Below are 19,543 nucleotides of genomic sequence, written 5' to 3'. Positions count from 1 at the left end.
AATCTTCTGGGATCTCCTTTCTCCAGCACTTCAGTGTTCTCTTTAATCAATGCCATCATCCTACCTTTTTTCCTTCCCTTCCTATCTTTTTGAACACTTTATGCCCAGGAATATTCGATACCCAGTCCTGCCCTTTCATGAGCCAGGTCTCTGTTTCCGCCACAGCATCGTGATTACAGTTGTTCTGCTGTAACACACAGAATTCGCTATTACACGATTGATGTGGACACTATTTCTAAAGCACAAAGTTTTAAAGCGTGTATTGGTTCTAATACAGTTCTGGCCCCGTTTGGTTTAAATGGTGCTTCTATTATATGATTTCCTTATAATATGGGATTGCATAAGAATGGAACTGCTGTGTTATAGCAACACCGACTGTACATAATGCAATTTGAACCAGTAACTCACCAATCTTATTTATGGTTCTGCTGTAGGCCTAAATTAGCCATGATGCGAAGGTGCTGGTGTTGGACTGGTGTGGGCAAGTTCAAAAGTCATATGACACTAGGTTATAGCCCAACAGGTTTATTTGGAATCACAAGCTTTTGGAGTGCTGTCCCTTCACCTGACAAAGGAACAGTGCTCTGAAAGCTTGAGATTTCAAATAAAATTTTGGGCTATAACCTGGTGTCTGTGACTTTTGACCTTGTCCTAGAGTAGCAGATGAGATTCCTGCTGATTCCCTTTGTCACATACTTCCTTTTACTGTCTTACTACAGAAATATTTATAAGCAGCGTAATGCGTTAAATGTGCATACTGGTGTAAGTACATCCTTAATCCTTGAGCTATGCAGTCTAAAACCTTGGCTTGGGTTAACCCCATTACCCCATTCAAAGACAAAGGGGTTGGGGATCAGACTGCTCCCACCAGCTAATACTCCAAGTAGCAGCCTTCATCCCCTCCCCCCCTCACCTATTGTACTCTATGCTACTTTCTCTCCCCACCCACCCTCCTCTCATTTATCTCTCCACCCTTCAGGCTCTCTGCCTGTATTCCTGATGAAGGGCTTTTGCCCGAAACGTCGATTTTACTGCTTGAATGCTGCCTGAACTGCTGTACGTTTCCAGCACCACTCTCATCTCGACTCTGGTTTCCAGCATCTGCAGTCATTGTTTTTACCTAGTTAGTTTTAACCTTACTGCGAATCCTCTTGCAAGGATGCCTGCCTTGAAGAAGTTTTCCTCCTCTCTCTACAAGAATCTCAAGGAGTCCCTCTCCCACTGCAACTCCCAGGTCATTTCCTCTGCCCTGAAGACCTATCACCTTCATCCCCTCCTCCACTCATCTATTGTACTCTATGCTACTTTCTCCCCACACCCACCCTCCTCTCATTTATCTCTCCACCCTTCAGGCTCTCTGCCTGTATTCCTGATGAAGGGCTTTTACCCGAAACATCGATTTTACTGCTCCTCGGATGCTGCCTGAACTGCTGTGCTTTTCCAGCACCATTCTAATCTAGACCCCAAGTAGCAGCTGTAAGCTCCCTGCATGAGCTTCCAGATTTCTCACAAGTATTCTCTGTATAATTGAAGCCAAGCCTGTCAAACAATGACTTCTAGACAGAAAACGTTAAATAAATTAAAACACCATATCTCACCTGAAACTGCACGTATTTTCCCATAAAACTAAGAGGTGAACTTTAAGCAGGGAATCAAAGGAGGTGAGGAAGGTTGAAAACCAAAAAGGGACTGGTTTAGCAAGAGAATTCCAGAGCATTTGGACAGGTGATACTCCTAGCCAATTATAGTTAGAAAATTGATCCTGCCATTCTATTATTTCATGATCTAATAATCTTTTTAAATATTGCTGTGGATCCTTCGAGAACCAGACGCATCACTAAGTTTTTTAAAAATCTGCATGTATGCCTACTTGACCAGGAGCTAAGACCTTCACAGACCTTGAGAAATGCTGGAAGAACCCAGATTGCTCCAATTCTGACAATCCTGTATTCATGAAAAGGAACAGGAGGGAGAGGGCATGACTCTCTGAAGAGAGAAGCCCCAAATCCAGCAGGTAATTGCGGTCTCTGCAGATTTCAAACAGACCCCATTTTTGCTGGAGCAAGGGGCTTAATCTTCGGTGTGGGTGTCAGAGATTTGGTGAACTGTTTGTGTAGGATAGGACTGAGTGTTATGTATTCCTGGGTAGAAGGTGTTCAGAAAAGATCGGAAATAAAGAAAGAAGATGAGTGATTGTATTGATTAAGGAGAGCACTGCTATGGTGCAGAAAGAGGAAGTCCCAGAGGCTCCAAGGACAGAATAAGTTTGGATAGAGCTGAGGAAAAAAAAGCATACAATTAAGTTGCTTGGTGTAGTCTATAAACGAACCAGTAGGAAGGACGTAGAGGAACAAATTTGTAGGGAAATTACAGGGAGATGTGAATGCTTTAGGGCTATTATAGTGGGGTCATTAATTTCTCAAATATGAATCCTGGTAGTGTTAGTGCACAGAGCAGTATGAGATTAGCATTCCTAGATTGTGTCAGGCGAATTTTCTATAGCAATATATGTCCAGTTAGATAAGAAAGGAGGCAGTACCTAGACCTGTTTTTGGAAATGAGGTGGGCCAAGTAGATCAACTGTCAGGATACTGTGATCATTGTATCATAAGGTTTAAGAAGGTGGCACAAAAGGACAGTGTGCAATCCAAAATAACAATAATTTACTTGGGGTAGAGCCAATTCAAATGAGGGGAAAATGAAACGAGGCTAAATGGACTGGAAATCAATGTTTTGTGGAAACTAACTGAACAATGGACTAACTTCTAAAAAGAAAGCAGGTACAGTCAAGCATATTGTTTCAAAAGGCATTGGTATCCCAGACAAATCCCAAGGTCCCTGGATGAAAAAAAAATATAGAAATTAAGATAAGGAAGAAAGAAGTAGGCATGATGACTGTTTGGTAGAAAATAAAATTGAGAACAAAGCTGAATACAAAACATTCAGAGGAGAGGTTAAAATAAAAAACTTACAAGAGAAATAAAGAAGGACTATGAGAAAAAAAAAGCTAGTAACTAACCTAAAAGGCTAGTAACTAACATAACATTTGGGGAGTCTTGATATCTTCTATAGGCACATAAACAGAATAGGGTGCCAAAAGAAGGAATAGGGTCGATTACGGACCAACAAGATTTACCCAAGGAGACAGGAGTTCTGACAGAAGTTTTAAAAGAATATTTTGCATTTATCTTTACCAAGGAGTCAAATGCCCCCCAGGCCATGGTCACAGAGGAGAAAACTACCAATAACAGAGTTTAAAACTGATGAGGAGTTATCAGATAAACTGTTGATGCTTAAAGTTAGCAAGATACCAGAGCTGGATGAGGAGTATTCAAGGAAATGAGAATGGAAATTGCAGGATGTTTGGTTATAATCTTCCCAGTCTTCCCTAGACTCTAGAAAGACAACAGCATATTAGAAATTGGCAAGACATTGCCCCCTTGTTTGGAGAAATCTTTTCAGGATCTGTGATAACTTTGCTCTAAAATAGTCCATGTTTCGCAAGGACACACAGATTTGTCCAGTAGTAGTTAAACCTGCTAGGCAGTTAACATTTCAGGCTGCCAGCCTTATTTCAATATATAAATAGCCAACCCTCTTCCATTTGGCACTTGTCCCACTTCTGTTAAACCTGGATGTGGGTAAGTTGGAAACGGATTGGTTTAAGATTTTTAAAGTTTAACTTCCCACCTGACCTTAATCTATTTATCTATTTTTGGCAATCAAAATTAATCTCAAAAGGGTTGCTGTCTTGTATCTAAATAATGTACAAACAATGGTTGCAGTTTTGTTAAAAGATTAAGTGTTGCACATGCTCCTGCCCAACACCTTAGGATAGTAAGGAATGGTTTGCTGCAGAAAATGCACACAGCAGAGGTCAACTTCACAGATGTAATTCCCCAATGTCTCAATTTTAACCTTAACTAAAAGGTCATCCGTCATATCAGTCACTCCATCATACGTTTTATTCTGAACCTTAGTTTTGATTGTACAGAAGTGTATGTTATTTTAGTGTCAGTAGGAGTGAAAGTGATCATGCTATGAAAAATAATAGTTTCCAACTTGGGAGGGATAAAGCCATTCTAAATATATACATTGCAATCAGCCTGAGAAAATTCTGTGTAACCTCTATAGAGGCATTGTATCATTAGTTGCTTTTGTGGTCTTATGTCTTGCTTTTAAGTTTGAGAATTAAATATCAATTTAGTTTTGAGAGTAGTACCTTTCCTTTATGTTTCAATATCTCTACTGTTACCTTAATGCATGCCATTGGCACATATTCAGCGTCTAAAAACCACTCTTCTAAATAGTCCATATCTTTCTGCCCCCCCATCCCAAGGTGTATCAATTACACTGCACCAGAATTGCCTTTTCATTGTCCTTCAATAGTAAGTGTTACAGCTAGCATCAACTGCAATTACTGCCTATCATGTATAACCTGACAAGCGTAAGCTCAGGAGTACCATAGAGTTTCTTGAAAACCAGTGGTTCCCTTTCATCAACTGAATTTTGCTGTGACCTCCAAGAGGATGTTTTAAGTTTCAAAGTTTCAGGATAATGTGGAACTTTTGAGAAACTGAAAACACATTTATGCCAGTTAGTCAAAAGTGCAAAGTGACCTCTGATTGAAAACAAATTAACATCATGCATAAAGTGAAAGCAATCTTTGAGAAAAGGACTTTTTTATTTCAATGCTTTTAAATATTAAACATAGTTATTGAAAGTTTCCAAATCTGAAAAATTGAATCAAATTGATTATTCTATGTTCTGTACTGCTATAGGCCAACACAGTATTGTCTAAAATATTGTTAATCCTTTCAAGAGTCATTATTGTAATGCCTAACTTACAAAACAACAATCAATTCAAAAACAATAATCTCACGAGAACATTAACTCTTGGTGGGATCTTTCACCCGTCCTATAAACAGTAGCATGTTTGTTATTTCTTCATATATCATGAAAACAAAAGGGTGGTCCACTTTTATGACAGTTGGAAGTGAATAAGGCACTGCTGAAACACTGGTTACTGCTGCTGCTTCAGTTCCTCTCTCATTCACATCAATCGTTGCTTTGTGAATAACCTGAAAAAATAAACAAAATGAAATTAATCAGTTGCTACTTCCTCCTTCTCCTGCCATATTCAAATAAGCATAGCAAACAGGAGAAAAATTGATATGGTTTCAGTGACTATTTTCAGAACAAATGTACCTTAGAAATCTTCAGATGGTAAGATGAAGAGATTCCAGAAAAATTGGCAGTGTTTGTGAAGGGTGTTATAATTCCCAATTGTCTCAGCTTCCTTTCCATGTCATACGACTTGTTCAATTTAAATTTTGGAAAATATAATTCGATTTTCCTAGGACAAGAAAATAAACATGATTTACAAGCAACAGAAAACTAAGAACAAAAACATTTAATGTTATTGCTATTCAGATGTATTGTCATGTAATAGAGCACGTTAATATTTTATGTTGGAATCATGAGGGAAGAATAGATGATTGAGACCTAGAGCAAAATCTTTGCTTGTGGAGTCTCATTTGTATCCAGCCTAAACTAGTGAAGCAAAATTCCTTGTACATTTGTGACAATTATGGAGTGCTTAATAGCATGTTCTGCATTTTTAAAAATGGATTCATTGTAGAAAATATTCAATGAACAAAATGTTTGTTTTATTCCAATTGGCTTTACAAAGTAACAAGAGGAAGCCCATTACCCCCAAAAGCCTGGTTTGGTATTCAATTAAATCGTGGCTTATCCATACATCAACTCTATTGCCCACTTTAGCTCCAACTGGCATGCTTCCTTTTGCACAGCTAATGTGAGAAATGCAATGCTGAACAGTAAGGTGTGTCAATGCCATTTTTCACAAAAGAAACTTCGATTTGATTACAATCTATTCAGATACTGCAAACTCAGCAATCAAGCTTGTCTGCTTTTCAAGAAATACCTTTCCCTTTATATATATGTATATAATATATAGTTGAATGCACTCTGGAAATGGAATCAGAATGGTAAATGTTCTGCTGCCAGCTATGCCAATTAAAACATGCTCCCTTTATAACGGTAGGGACTCTGCAAAATCAGAAATAACCATCACTCTACGGAAAAGAATTTCAGAACTGGAAACTGGATGCATTATTTGCAAAATGTAAGGAGAATTCTGTGTTAACTTTAACCTTACTCATGCACTATGTTAGTAAGTTGAAGGTATTTCATTATCATTAAATTATCATTAAATTGTGTAGATTCAATAAAAGACAATGACTCTCAAAATAAAATTTAAAATTAATCTAGGTTTAAAGATTAGCGAAGCAGCATAGCAGTTAACCATTATTGCTATGCCATCGAGCGACAGGATGAAGATTAGTATCTGAATCAGCCATCTGGCAGGTTCCAGATTTCAGTCAAATTGTTGAGGACAAGAGCCAAGTGGAGCTGATACTTTCTTACATAGAGAAGTGAAAAATAAAATAATTGAAGTAATTTTGATCACTTCCAGCAACTGATCACAAGCCAGCATTGACAAAAGATATGTAAACATATTGTCTTTTTACTCCTCATTTCCAGAGAATGGAGTTTGACATGCAGTGATTCAAAATTTCGTGAATTGCACTAAAAAGGAATGAGCCATAAAAATACCATGATGTGATAATTCATTGACAACAAAGGAAGTTTTTCCTGACTAAATTTTATTTTTTACTATTAAATACTTAAATTTGATTTTATTTTTAATGTTACTCAGTTGCATTTGTTTTTTAAGTTACATTGATCTGAATCTGAATGTATTTATATTTTAAATAGTGATAATAAGCAGATTTTTAAAAATCTGGGTATTCTGCTTTAGGAAGGATGGATTTGTTTCAAGAGGAAGTGAGTAGATTTACTAGAATGATACCTGGATTCCAAGAGTTGAATTAGAAAGAGAAATTTCACATTATAGATATATCTCCAGAAATTTAGAAATTAAAGAATAATTTAGTTGAAGTATTCAAGCTACTAAGGGAGAAAAATCAGGTAGATATAGATAAACATTTTCTGCTGATTAGGGGATCTAGGACTAGGGACATAATGTAAAATGTGAATGTGAAATTGAAAATATTTCACATAAGTTTTTCTGAGAAGGAAACTTATTAAACCTACATACTGTGGATAAAAGGTTTTAATCCTTTCAACTGACTCAGTAATTGCTATTTGCGCAAAATAATCATAAGGTGGTTAGTAGTGATTAATTTTACAGCAGAATCATAGTGACATACAGCCCGGAAATAGACCCTTCATTCCAATTTGTCAACACTGACCATTAATCCTAATCCGACCTTGTCCCATTTGTCAGCATTTGGCTCTTTTCCCTCTAAACTCTTCTTATTCATATACCGTACAGATGCCTATTAAATGCTGTAATTTTTCCATCTTCCACTACTTCTGCTGGCAGTTCATTCTATATACACACCGCCCCCTGCATTAAAAAAGTCACCCCTCAGGTCCTGTTTAAATCTTTCCTTTCTCACCTTAAACCAATGCCCTCTAGTTTTAGTTTTCCTTACCCACAGAAAAGCAGATAAGAGATAGACAATTAAAGTGATTCTGCAAGCATTGCCATGAGTCCAGAACATACAGTAAAAATATCCAGTCTACATGAATATTTACCCAACCACTTTTCTGTAGAGTTAACTACATGCACAATTTACCAAAAAAAACACATTTAAGCTATTAACTATTCATCATTATTTCAACATAGAAATCCTAATATCTTACTAAAACAAGTATATATTTTAATTGGAATTAAATTAAATTTAAATGATATAATTAAGTTACAAGTGATAACAAGAATGCTTAAGGCTTTTTTTAGGTCTATAAATCTGTCTCAGACTTCTGTCCGGCTCCACATATGTCAAAGATACATAAAGTAAATTCTAAGTCCAATAATGAAGAATGAGCTGTAATTAAGAACAGTACTTCATTGAAAACAGTATGTTAATCTTTGCCTCACTATAGCCGCTTTTTCTCAGTTGTAACCTATTGCATTTTGACATACCCATTACTGTTTGATTGTAAAATTGAAAGTCATACTTAGGTTTCAATGCTTTGATCCACTTGGCTAATAATTCTGTTGTTAGCTCATCTTCCACATGTAGATATTCTCCATTTTTTGGTATCACCACCAACATACTTGCATTTCCTTGGTATGGAATCTTCAGTATTATACAAGAATGTGTCTTGTCATGTGTTAAGAAAAAAGTGTCCTCTTTGAACATCATTGGTACTTTGATTCTGGTATATGCATTTATATAGAATATTCCATCCTTGGTACCATTTGGATCAAAGGGAGCCATCCACTTCCCTGAACAAAAATAAGCAATTATTGCAGATCTATAATTACTCATTTTTAAATTTTTAACTTATAGATAATCGTTCGTACTCTGACTATTGTTGGTCGGAGTATTATGTAGGTGGAGCAGTAAGAGTCACCAATTTCTCGGTTTTCATTTCATAATAATTTATCTTTTCTCTCCCCTCACTCTCTCCTACGTCCTCATGATCTAAAAGGCAATATTAAGCTGAAGAAAATAATATACAAATAAAAAGAGAAACCTGGATATGCAGAAAGGGGGTAGGAACAAAACTATGAAAACAAGCTAATAATGTAAGTATGATAAGTTGTATCAGTCTATTGAAGACAAGTTCAGGTCATACTGTAATAGCCATGAAGCATATGACAAACTTATTTGATGAATAGAAACTGAAGGAACAAAGGTATTTGTCCAGGTGCACAAATCATTAAAAGCTAGTGCACAGGTAAAAAAAAATCAAAAGAGACAAAAGGAGTGTTGGCTTTAATTTCAAAGAGATTGGCATACAAAAAGAAGTGGTTATGCTTCAGTTGGCCTGAATTTTGGCCATTTCTCCATCACATCTGGAGCATTGTATTCAGTTTTGGGCACGATACCATAGCTAGTATATATGGTTTTAAAGAGGAACTCTGCAGATTTAACAAAATGATTCTGAAACTTTGGTGGTTAAATTATGAAGACAAGTTGCAAAAAAAAAGCATTCTATTCCTTTGAGTTTCCAAAGCTGAAGGATAATTAATTGGGGCATTTATAATGATGTAAGCACATAAAGCAATGTTATTTCCACTAGTGAGAGAATCTGGAGCAAAGGGACACATCATAACATTAAGAGATTGGCTTTTCTGGTGCACTGGTGCAATAAGAAAGCATTTTTGTATGCTAATTAGTTTAATAATAAGTCATTATATTTGCAGTAGCTAATCATACATGATCTTGGCAAGCTGTAATGAACAAATGTCACTGGAATTGTGGAAAGGCTATGGATACCAAATTTCCAAGACTGTGATTAACCATTGTTTTAGGTAATGTTTTAAGATATTAGGATCAGGCATAGTTAAATGGATTTGCTATGATCTTGTTATCAATAGTTTTGAGAGGCTCACTGGCAAACTCTTATGTTGAAGGGCATACATTTTTATCCTACTGTCACACCAACTAGACTTAATATGCTCTATTTAATCTTTAGTTTCAATTTGACTAAGGAAGAACGACGGGGTGACTGAACCTCATAAAATTAATCCATGGTTTTTGGAACAGAAACTTTGAATCTACCAAATTCCTTCAGTCTTACTTTCTCCCTATAATCGACACATTGTGTGCCACCTAGCCGCCACATGTAATTAATTTACTCTTCCATTCACTGTTCTTTTCATGATGTCTTAACTTGAATTTTTGACCCAGCTTCATAATTTATAAATAATAGGCCAGGCATTTTATATTACTTTTTGAATGAATTTTGAATTCTTACCTTTGAATAAGATGTAATTAGTAAAAAGAAGTTTGGTTTTGCTATCCACAGAATCAAGCAACTTGTTGATTTTTCCATTTGTTCTATTGTCGATATATTGATTAATGATATCTGTGGCGTTGGCTGCATCTTGAAAATCTACAGGAATTATATCAGCATTATAAAAATAAGAAGCATCATTGATGTATGTTGGTTTCAAATGAATGTCATCTTGTACAAACAAAGCAATTCCCTCTGAGATAAGGAGATCTTTGTTGCTGCTAACATTGCAGTGAAGCCACTGAAACAATGTGTGCAACAGGTATGGGTTGTTCATTTTGATCAAATCTTTTACGTTCAAGACTTGGAGTATGTCATCAGATGTAACTTGTTTAGCACCAAGGGACATCATGGCAAACATTGTGGAGATGGTAATAGGTGAAAAGAACACATTGTCTTCATGTAGGTTTGCTATTTTCCTGTAGAGGTTAAAACCAAATTCCCTGTTTTTTTCTGTCAATGTGTAGATTGCTTGCATATCGGGGACTGGTTCTGGTGCTTCTGGTGCAAGTATGGCTTCAGCATTATGTTCTGAATCTGAACTAAAATTCCGAGGCTGCTGTAGCTGGCTGCAATGGTGCTGCTGTGCCATCATAGTGATCATTAATTCACCACTTATCAGAAGGATAAAAATTTCTGCTTTCATTTTTTCTTGTCTTGATGATCTCAGAATTACCTGCAGAGCAACATTCTGGATAATAAATTAATATTAGTTTAATAATAAGTCATTATATTTGCAGTAGTGAATCATACATGATCTTGGCAAGCTGTAATGAACAAATGTAGTACAATCTTGCACTGGAATATTTTTTCAATGCCTATTTGCCAAGGAAAAGAAAACAAAACATGTAAAAGAACAGAGATTCTGTCTGAAAGAGGTAGACCTCAGACATGACCCAAAACTCAATCAAAGGATGGGTTTGGAATTTTTTTTTAAGGTGGGGTTATTAGAGTAGGAATTTAAAGAAAAGTACTAAGATAGTTGAAGACTGTTGCCAAAAAGAAGAATAGAGTAGATGCACAAAGGCCCATGGTCAAAGGCTGTAGGAGGGAATACAATGTCAGAGGTTATAGAAATACTTTCGTAGAAATAGGGTGGATCTGAAGTGGTATTGAGAATGCAAATTTTAATAGGGTAAACAGTAAGCAGACAGGAGAAATCAGTTAGGATAAAGGCCCAATCGGTTTTAATGTAGAAAAGAGAAAGGATACTGAGTTTTGGATAAATTGTTACATGAGAATAGGATGATGAGTGACCAGCAAGGAGAACATTAATCAAGATTAGAGGTGATGATGCGGAGGTGCCGGTATTGGACCGCGGTGAACACGTTAAAAATCGGGTTATAGTCAAACAGGTTTGTTTGAAAGTACAAGCTTTCAGAGCGCTGCTCCTTCGTCAGGTAGCTAGGTGACAGAAGTATGGTCAAGTTGCCAGCATCAGGCTTAAGAAAGAAGAATGAGTGGGTAATTATCAGAGAAGGTAGCGGGTAGTTGGGTCATGTGAAAGAAGTGTATTTTGACATCTTCTTTCTTATAATTAAGAAGTCCAATCTAAGGCATTAGCTCAATAAATAAATAACTTGGTTTATATGTTAAGGTTAAACTGAATGGAAACTGAGCCTAAACATCCAGCTTAGTAGAGACAGAGTATTCTTAAATCATAGTTAGGTTTAAATGATTCATTGAACCTTTAATTATGGAGTGATAAGTATTATGTTTTGTGTTGATTGCCAGTTTTCAACATTGCTGTGTGGTGAAATGTGTTGAGAATCACACTTAACCAGTGTTTGCAGGTTTTTTTTCATATAAGTAGAAATATCTTTTATAGTCTGTTTCGTTTCTTTCTTTCATTATAGTTTCCTGAAATCTGTTTGAAATAAAGAATGTCACACTGCCACACAATGAGACAAAACTCAGAAAAAGTTCTTTCCCATTTGATCATAGATTCAAGGAGCCAAGAACTGTCAATGTTGTAAGATACATCTTTAGAACAAATTTGTTGTTGCACAATGTATATTGAGAAGATGGAACAAGTTAAATTCCAAAAACCTTAAAACATGCTTCAATTACAACTTTAACTTATGCAGGTTTAGGTTGTCTGCAGAATTCCAGCACTTCATTAATTATTTGTCACCTATGTTCTGCATAGGAAGAGAATAATTAAATAATGTTAACTATAATACATGAGTCTTCACAATTATGAACTTAACACTTTTTAAAGTTCCTACTATTGAAGCCTGTACTGCTATCCAAAATGATGAATGACTATCAAATCTCATCTGTCTTTTCCTGCAGGCAACAGTGATTTTTAAATGATGCATACCTTGCAGCATAGTTCCGATGGATAGTGAGTTATGGAGAAAAGCCAATTAATTAAATAATTCCACAAACCATCTTCTGCACATTACCCATTAATAGTCAGTACACATTAACCAATGTGTAGACGTAGCCCAGTCCAGAATCTTGAACAGTATGGCTGGCTGGAAATATTATTGACTTTGTGTACTTTTCAATGTTTGAGCATTTTGTCTCCATGTTTTAACATAAAAATGTTATTCACATAAAAGTGTTCACGTATGGATAGTTGTAGATCAAACTAAATTAATGAAGTGTGAATTTTAGCTAAAACACATCAACATCTGTAAAGCAAATATCTCAATACATTGGACTTTCAACTTTCCATATCATCTATTTGATGGAATAAGTCTTTGTTCAGTGGCAGCATTTCTATTTCCGTGTTATAAGATGCAGAATCTGAACCCCGTATTTGAAAGTGCTGATGAATGGAGACTGAAGCTCTGGCTCTAAGTACCAGACTGTCATCCAGTTTCAGTGGATGTGACTAGAGTTGGCCACATTCCCCCCAAACCTCCCAGTCATGGTATATTTTGTAGGAGCACATAGAATCTACCTGTCATTCAGGAATAGCCATCTTATAACTGATATAAAAAGATGCAATCCACCATGGAGGGAACGTTTGCTTCATGGATGACTTTTGTTACTCAGCCTCTTCAATACTTCATGCTATTCTCCAAGGGAACAGTGTGATACAGAATTAAGAGCAGCTCATTTGAATGGACAACAGCGACAGTAGTTCAGTAATTCACTTACCACTTTACCAATTCGTTGGTCTTGATTCTAACTCAGCCTTCCCAAACAGCTATCTAAATCCATGCAAGCTATGGATTTAATTTTAATATTATCGTACAAATGATAAATCAATCGGCAAAACACTAGAAAAGAGATTCAACACAAACTATTGCTGCATCAAATCTTACCACTCACATTTCTTGCTTGTGCTGAAAGCAACAGTCTTTTTTTACTGTTACATGCCTTGCAACATCGTTCTGATGGATAATGAGTTGTGGAAAAAAGCCAATTGAGTAAACAAGCCACTTTTTTGCCGGTTAACCATTAATAATAAGTACACATTACTCAATGTAGTGTCACTATCTAGTCTATTGAGCTTGAACAGAGAGTCTAGCTTGGATATATTTTCAGTTCTATTTTTGTCTTGATCCAAAAGCATGAGGGAGCTGTTATACACGACGGGGAAAATTGACAGGCTGCTAGGCACAGCCGTTCCCTGACCCACAACCCCTCTAGAGGAATCAAACCTTCTGGAGAAAACACAGGAAAGTGGACATGAGGAATGTTGGATCAACCATGATCCTTCTGAATGGTGCAACAAGCTGGAGGGGCCAAATGGCCTCCTTTCATTCTTATTTGTTATGATCTTATGGTCTTACTCCAGCACTTGAACCAAATATACGGTAACCCCCCTAATATCTCTTTCCTTGTCTGATTACATATTAGTGATACACTTTGAAGATCTTTCAATATTACCATTTGGCATCTAATTACAAATGTATCATATTGTATGATATCACTACCACAATACTATAACATGCTGGTACCTGAATATGTCCTGTCTACTTCTTTCCATTGCATACAACAAACTTTATGGCCACCAACTCAGCACTTGAGCTGGTCTGGTTGCAGTCAAGATTAGAGTGATGCTGGAAAAGCACAGCAGGTCAGGCAGCATCCGAGGAGCAGGAAAATTAACATTTCGGGCAGGAGCCCTTCATCAGGACTGGTTGCAGTCAAGTTACCAATAGCAGTTTCAAAAAACTGAGCACCATCACCCAACTTGTGGAAAATGCAATTCCCTTTCCAGAGTTTTGAGCTGCTTTTAAAAAAGCAGCAACCCCACTGGATTTGTACCGAAAGAGAGCTGCCAACAGGGATTATAATTATAATTTGCAACTCAGCAATCTGTATCATTAAGGTCCGACCATGAAAATGAAACATATGACAATGTCATTGGGTGGGCCACAGATTCCCAAAATTCCCAAAATCAATATTCCCAAAAATATATTAACTGGATTTCAACTTCAATCATGTTATACACAAGTGTTAATAACAACGTTGTTATTAAAATGTAAATACTTATAATCTAAATTTTTTAAGAAACTGGAAACACTAAAAGTTCACAGCAGTTCATTTGCTGAATCAGTTGGATAGACTGACCACTGGAGCAGAACATGGAGAAAACTCACGTAGTCACTCAGGTTCAGTGTTCCATCAAAGCTCCACTTAATGATAACTAAAAATCCCATAATCCTGTTGGGAAATTCATTTTCCAGCTGCTACCATCAAAGATGTAGTAACTGGAATTGGATCACAATCTGTACAGCAGATAGAAAGTAAAGAATTGATCTGATAGCATTTGAAATCTAAAACCATGGATATGCAATTATTAATTTTGTTCTTCACTCACCAAATTTCAGGGTGACACATGTGACTGTATATTACCTGCCAGTCCCTTAAAGTCTGGCTTGTAGTTTGAAACTGCTATCAAATGGGTGGCATGGTGGCTCAGTGGTTATCACTGCTGCCTCACAGCGCCAGGGACCCAGGTTTGATTCCAGCTTCAGGTAACTGTCTGTGTGGAGTTTGCACATTCTCCCCCTGTATGTGTGTGTTTCTTCCCACAGTCCAAAGATGTACAAGTAAGGTGAATTGGCCATGCTAAATTGCCTATAGTATTAGGTGCATTAGTCAGAGGGAAATGGACCAGGGTGTCCTTATGAAGCATGTATACAGAAAGGATCAGATGGTATCGGACATGTCGATACAGCTATTGAACTACAACAAGGGGCGTTCACAGTCCTTCTGCTCCTGCTGTGGTTATTGAAAGATATCTTTGGACAAGATTCTACTCATCTTGTGACTGTGGAACCACCAAATGACATGTTGTGAATTTCTGTTATTATTTCTTCTTTGCTTTTAAAAATCTTTGAATAAATTGTCAACAACCGGATGGAGGACGGGTAATCCAAGATGGAGGATGGGAAAAATTTCTGGCTGTAAGAGCTGCTCCTTTTTTTGAGGTATTTTAGGTGTTGGAGGTGATTTCTTCAAATTCCAGGAGCAGCAATTACTGTTTTATGTGCTGTTGCATTGTTTTGGAACTTTGGGAAAAAAAAGTCAAAACAACAGCAGTTTTAAAAGGGAGAAGAACAGACAAAAGAAGCACATGGTGAGGACTGTGCAGGAGAGAGAGAGAGGGAGAGAGAGAGAACCTGTACAGTTACTGCCTTTGCTGTTTTTGCTGCCAGAGGATGTGGTGGAGGCTGGTACAATTGCAACATTTAAGAAGCATTTGGATGGGTATTTGAATAGGAAGGATTTGGAGGGATATAGGCCGGGTGCTGGCAGATGGGACTAGATTGGGTTGGAATATCTGGTCGGCATGGACAGGTTGGACCAAAGGATCTGTTTCCATGCTTTACATCTCTATGACTCTATGACTCTATAACCACAGTCATTGCTTCTTTAAATACCTAACCATCTGTGAATGATTTCTCGTATTTTACTGGAAGTAGGCAAACATGAAATGATGCTTCAATGCAGGCTTTTGCTGCTGGTTTAAATAAAAAGTCATGATGTGGAGGATCCACCACCCACCATGTACATGGCAGGTACTCTTGTGATTCGGCCAACATTGTCTATCTCATACGCTACAGGCAAAGATGCCCCGAGGCATGATACATTGGTAAGACCAAGCAGACACTATGGCAAGGAATGAATGGGCACCACACAACAATCACTGGCCAGGAGTGTTCTTCCCAGTCATGGAACATTTCAGCGGTCATGGACATTCGGTCTCGGATCTTCAGGTGACCATCCTTCGAGGCGGACTTTGGGACAGGCAACAACGCAAAGTGGCCGACCAGAGGCTGATAGCCAAGTTCTATACACATGAGGATGGCCTCAACCAGGACCTTAGGTTCATGTCACACTATAGGTAGCTAGGTAGCCTCACCACACACACACACACACTCTCACAGGTTTATACTCCATCACGCTCACATACACACTTTACCAAGTATGCACACACGCAAACACGCACTCTCTTACACACACTCACGTGCACACACTCACACTTTCTCTCTCTCTCCTGCACGCACACACACACACATATAAGTCTATGGGGTGAATTTGTATTTGCAGAATTATATTTGCAGATGCACTGTATTTTTTCTCAAAACGATGTACAATCTGCACAGCAGTCAATGCAGGCAGTCAATCCATGTAATATTTTATAAATTCCATTTTGGAAATAGAACCAGTCTGACTCAAAATTGGGATACAAACAGACTCTAAATTCGCACCTTTAATGCATTGTCTGAGCCGAGATGCCACTTTTTTTTAAATAAAACCTTCAGTTATCTCAAGAATATGACTTAAAAGAAGTTCTGGGATTTACATATTAATGAACCTAAACCTGCAAACCATTCTAAAAGATGATAGACTTAACAGCAATCTAGGTTTGTTCAATGTATCATTTCAGTTGCATGTCACTATAATCTTTTGCTATAAATTCTGTATCTTATGGTCCTGCTCCACAGTTACCTGATAAACAAGAAGCGCTCCAAAAGCTAGTACTTCCAAATAAACCTGTTGAACTATAACCTGGTGTTGTGTGATTTTTAACTTGGATAAAAGTGGATGTTGTCGTTTCAAATTCCCCTCCTCGTGCTGGCAGTTGGGATTAGATTGGGTTGGGATATCTGGTCATCATGGATGGGTTGGACCGAAGGGTCTGTTTCCATGCTGAAAAAAATTATATTAAAAAAAATACATTGGTGACATATAAGGTAAACACTCTTATCCTTTACAGTTGTGAACAGAAATTCTTTTTCCCAATCCACCGGGATTTTGTACATTTTTGGCTCCTTTGTAGATTAGTTCAACACTCATTGTTATTGCTTCACTTTGTAGTTCATGTCATTACTCTGCCACTGATCATATTGCATATTAGTGTCTGGATCCATGTCCCTGGAACATCTGGAATGTTACATCTGGAACATCTTGTCTGCTTTCTAGTGTTGAGGCACAGGAAGGTCACACTTGTGGTTACGATTTGTTGCCTGGGCTCCCTGGTCCGATTGTGTGGTATGGATATTGGGTGTGGAGCAAGCAGCATTTGCACTGATGTTTCTCTCTCTCTCCATGGATGGTGCCTGACCAGCTGAATGTTTCCAACATGTTCTGTTTTTACTCCAGAGAAAAGATTATGGGTCTTGCTATAATGACTGTTGTTGGAATCTGCTAAGTGGCTTTCACAGCTTTGCTCCTCCCTGTAGAGCACCTCTGCTGCTCAAGTTAAACCCAGCACCAACATTCCTTCCCTTGCATCCTTGGATGTCCTCCAATCATAACTGGATGTTTCACTACAACATATTCTGCTCACATTGCACATGGAGTGATATGGTTGATACTGCTGCCTCACAACACCAGGGTTCGATTTCACCCTCAGGCGACTGTGGGGAGTTTGCACATTCTACCCTGGTTTGCTTTGAATTCCCCCCATAGTCCAAAGATGTACAGGTTAGCTGAATTGGCCATGCTAAATCTTCCATAGTCTCCAGGGATGTGTAGACTAGGTGAATTAGCCATGGCGTATGCAGGGTTATAGGGATAGAATTGGGGGTGGGAGGGTGGCGACGTTTGGGTGGGATGCTCTTTGCAGAGTCAGTGTGGACTCGAATGTGGGTCAAATAGCCTGTTTCCACTCTAGGGTTTCTATGATTTGAAGCCTTTTTCATTACAAATGTACTGTTTTGTAGACACTTGCTGCTTCTTTTCCTCCACATGTGCATTATGCTAAGTTGCCTCATATGTCTTCACAACCTGGCTAATACATACATGGACTACAGCCTGCCTGACATCACTGATACTCCTTGTGGGAGACTGCAAGGAGCCAAAAGCAGAGCGGTTGAGCGCCACGTTGACCTTGGCAATTTATCATTAATACTTAGGTGAAGGGACCGAGTGTTCTGCAGCCAACTTTGCTAAAGATACAAAAGGGAACACAAGTTGTGAAGAGGACACAATGGACTGAATGGTTTGCCTCAGCTAAAGTGCTAAAGTCACACTTTAACTGGGCCAAACTGATTAAAGTTGAGACTGTGATGGGTTGAACCCGGAATTGATAAGGAGACTGGCTTCTTGTTCAATTAGAGCCAGTGAGGGTAAGAATGGGAGTGAGTTAGCTGATACACAGGACTCATTTAGATATCCCATCACTGAGGTTGCTGGCTGTCTTTAAGGAGACATCTGCTGATTATGTCATAACCTTCCACTGCCCCAGAGGGAAGGGAGATTTCGCAGGAGAGATGGAGCCTGGCATCTGTGGTGAGGCTGTCACAATATCTTCACTGATGACAATTTGGATATTATGTTGAAGGCAATGAGGGAATAGAATGAGGTCTTCTTCCTGGAAGAGGAGACCACCAATTCAGAACCCGATAGGAGTCACTGGAGTACCTTCTTATTGACTTTGTCAATTATTTTCCCCTGGAATTCCTGGTGTCAGGGAAAGCATGTTTTGAGGCAGTGAAAGACATCCTCTGGCAAGAGTGCAAGTCTGGACAGATATACTTCCTCCATTGGCAGTCAATGGTTAAATGATGTTGGTTGTGCCTTTCCTGCACAGGACTCATTTAGGTACCCCATCACTGAGGTTGCTGGCTGTCTTTAAGGAGACATCTGCTGATTATGCCATAACCTTCCACTGCCCCAGAGGGAAGGGAGATTTCGCAGGAGAGATGGAGCCTGGCATCTGTGGTGAGGCTGTCACAATATCTTCACTGATGACAACTTGGATATTATGTTGAAGGCAATGAGGGAATAGAATGAGGTCTTCTTCCTGGAAGAGGAGACCACTAATTCAGAACCCGATACGAGTCACTGGAGTACCTTCTTATTGACTTTGTCAATTATTTTCCCCTGGAATTCCTGGTGTCAGGGAAAGCATGTTTTGAGGCAGTGAAAGACATCCTCTGGCAAGAGTGCAAGTCTGGACAGATATACTTCCTCCATTGGCAGTCAATGGTTAAATGAAGTTGGTTGTGCCTTTCCTGCAGGTATTAATGTGGGCCTCCCAGGCTCCCTTTCTTGTCCCGGCCCTTCAATCTGGGTCAGAGTGGCTAGTTTGAAAATTTGGTAAATCAAAAAATCATAGACCTTTGTGACACATTGGCCTTTCAAACTTACAAACTATGGCCACAAGTTTGGGAGTGCAATGGGGAGGCAATGTCTTAATGATATTATCACTGAACTGTTAATCCAGTGGCTCAGGTAATGTTCTGTGAATTAGGTTTGATTCCACCAT

The 19,543-nt window shown here is 38.2% G+C and overlaps 1 protein-coding gene across 1 annotated transcript; it reads right to left on the bottom strand.

Moving 5' to 3' along the window:
• Positions 1-4,665: 4,665 nt before the first annotated feature.
• On the bottom strand, positions 4,666-13,209 carry LOC122553425 (protein Z-dependent protease inhibitor-like). Its single transcript, XM_043697173.1, has 5 exons — positions 13,144-13,209; positions 9,820-10,549; positions 8,071-8,341; positions 5,209-5,356; positions 4,666-5,081 (listed from the first exon to the last, which is right to left on the bottom strand). Exons 2-5 carry the CDS (start codon positions 10,502-10,504, stop codon positions 4,890-4,892), a joined length of 1,296 nt encoding a protein of 431 aa, XP_043553108.1. The 5' UTR covers positions 10,505-10,549; positions 13,144-13,209; the 3' UTR covers positions 4,666-4,889.
• Between the last annotated feature and the right edge of the window lie 6,334 nt (positions 13,210-19,543).

The sequence above is a fragment of the Chiloscyllium plagiosum genome, chromosome 10 (assembly GCF_004010195.1).
Source record: "Chiloscyllium plagiosum isolate BGI_BamShark_2017 chromosome 10, ASM401019v2, whole genome shotgun sequence".
Taxonomy (NCBI): Eukaryota; Metazoa; Chordata; class Chondrichthyes; order Orectolobiformes; family Hemiscylliidae; genus Chiloscyllium; species Chiloscyllium plagiosum.
The sequence above is the reverse complement of the archived record's forward strand: the minus strand, read 5'-3'. Positions and strand labels throughout refer to the sequence as shown.

Coding starts and splice junctions, on each gene's coding strand:
- LOC122553425 (XM_043697173.1), bottom strand. CDS start 10,504: ATGAAAGCAGAAATTTTTATCCTTCTGATAAGTGGTGAATTAATGATC. Junction 5,357..8,070: donor ATCAAAGCATTGAAACCTAA/GTATGACTTTCA, acceptor TTCTTGTCCTAG/GAAAATCGAATTATATTTTC. Junction 5,082..5,208: donor ACCATCTGAAGATTTCTAAG/GTACATTTGTTC, acceptor TTATTTTTTCAG/GTTATTCACAAAGCAACGAT.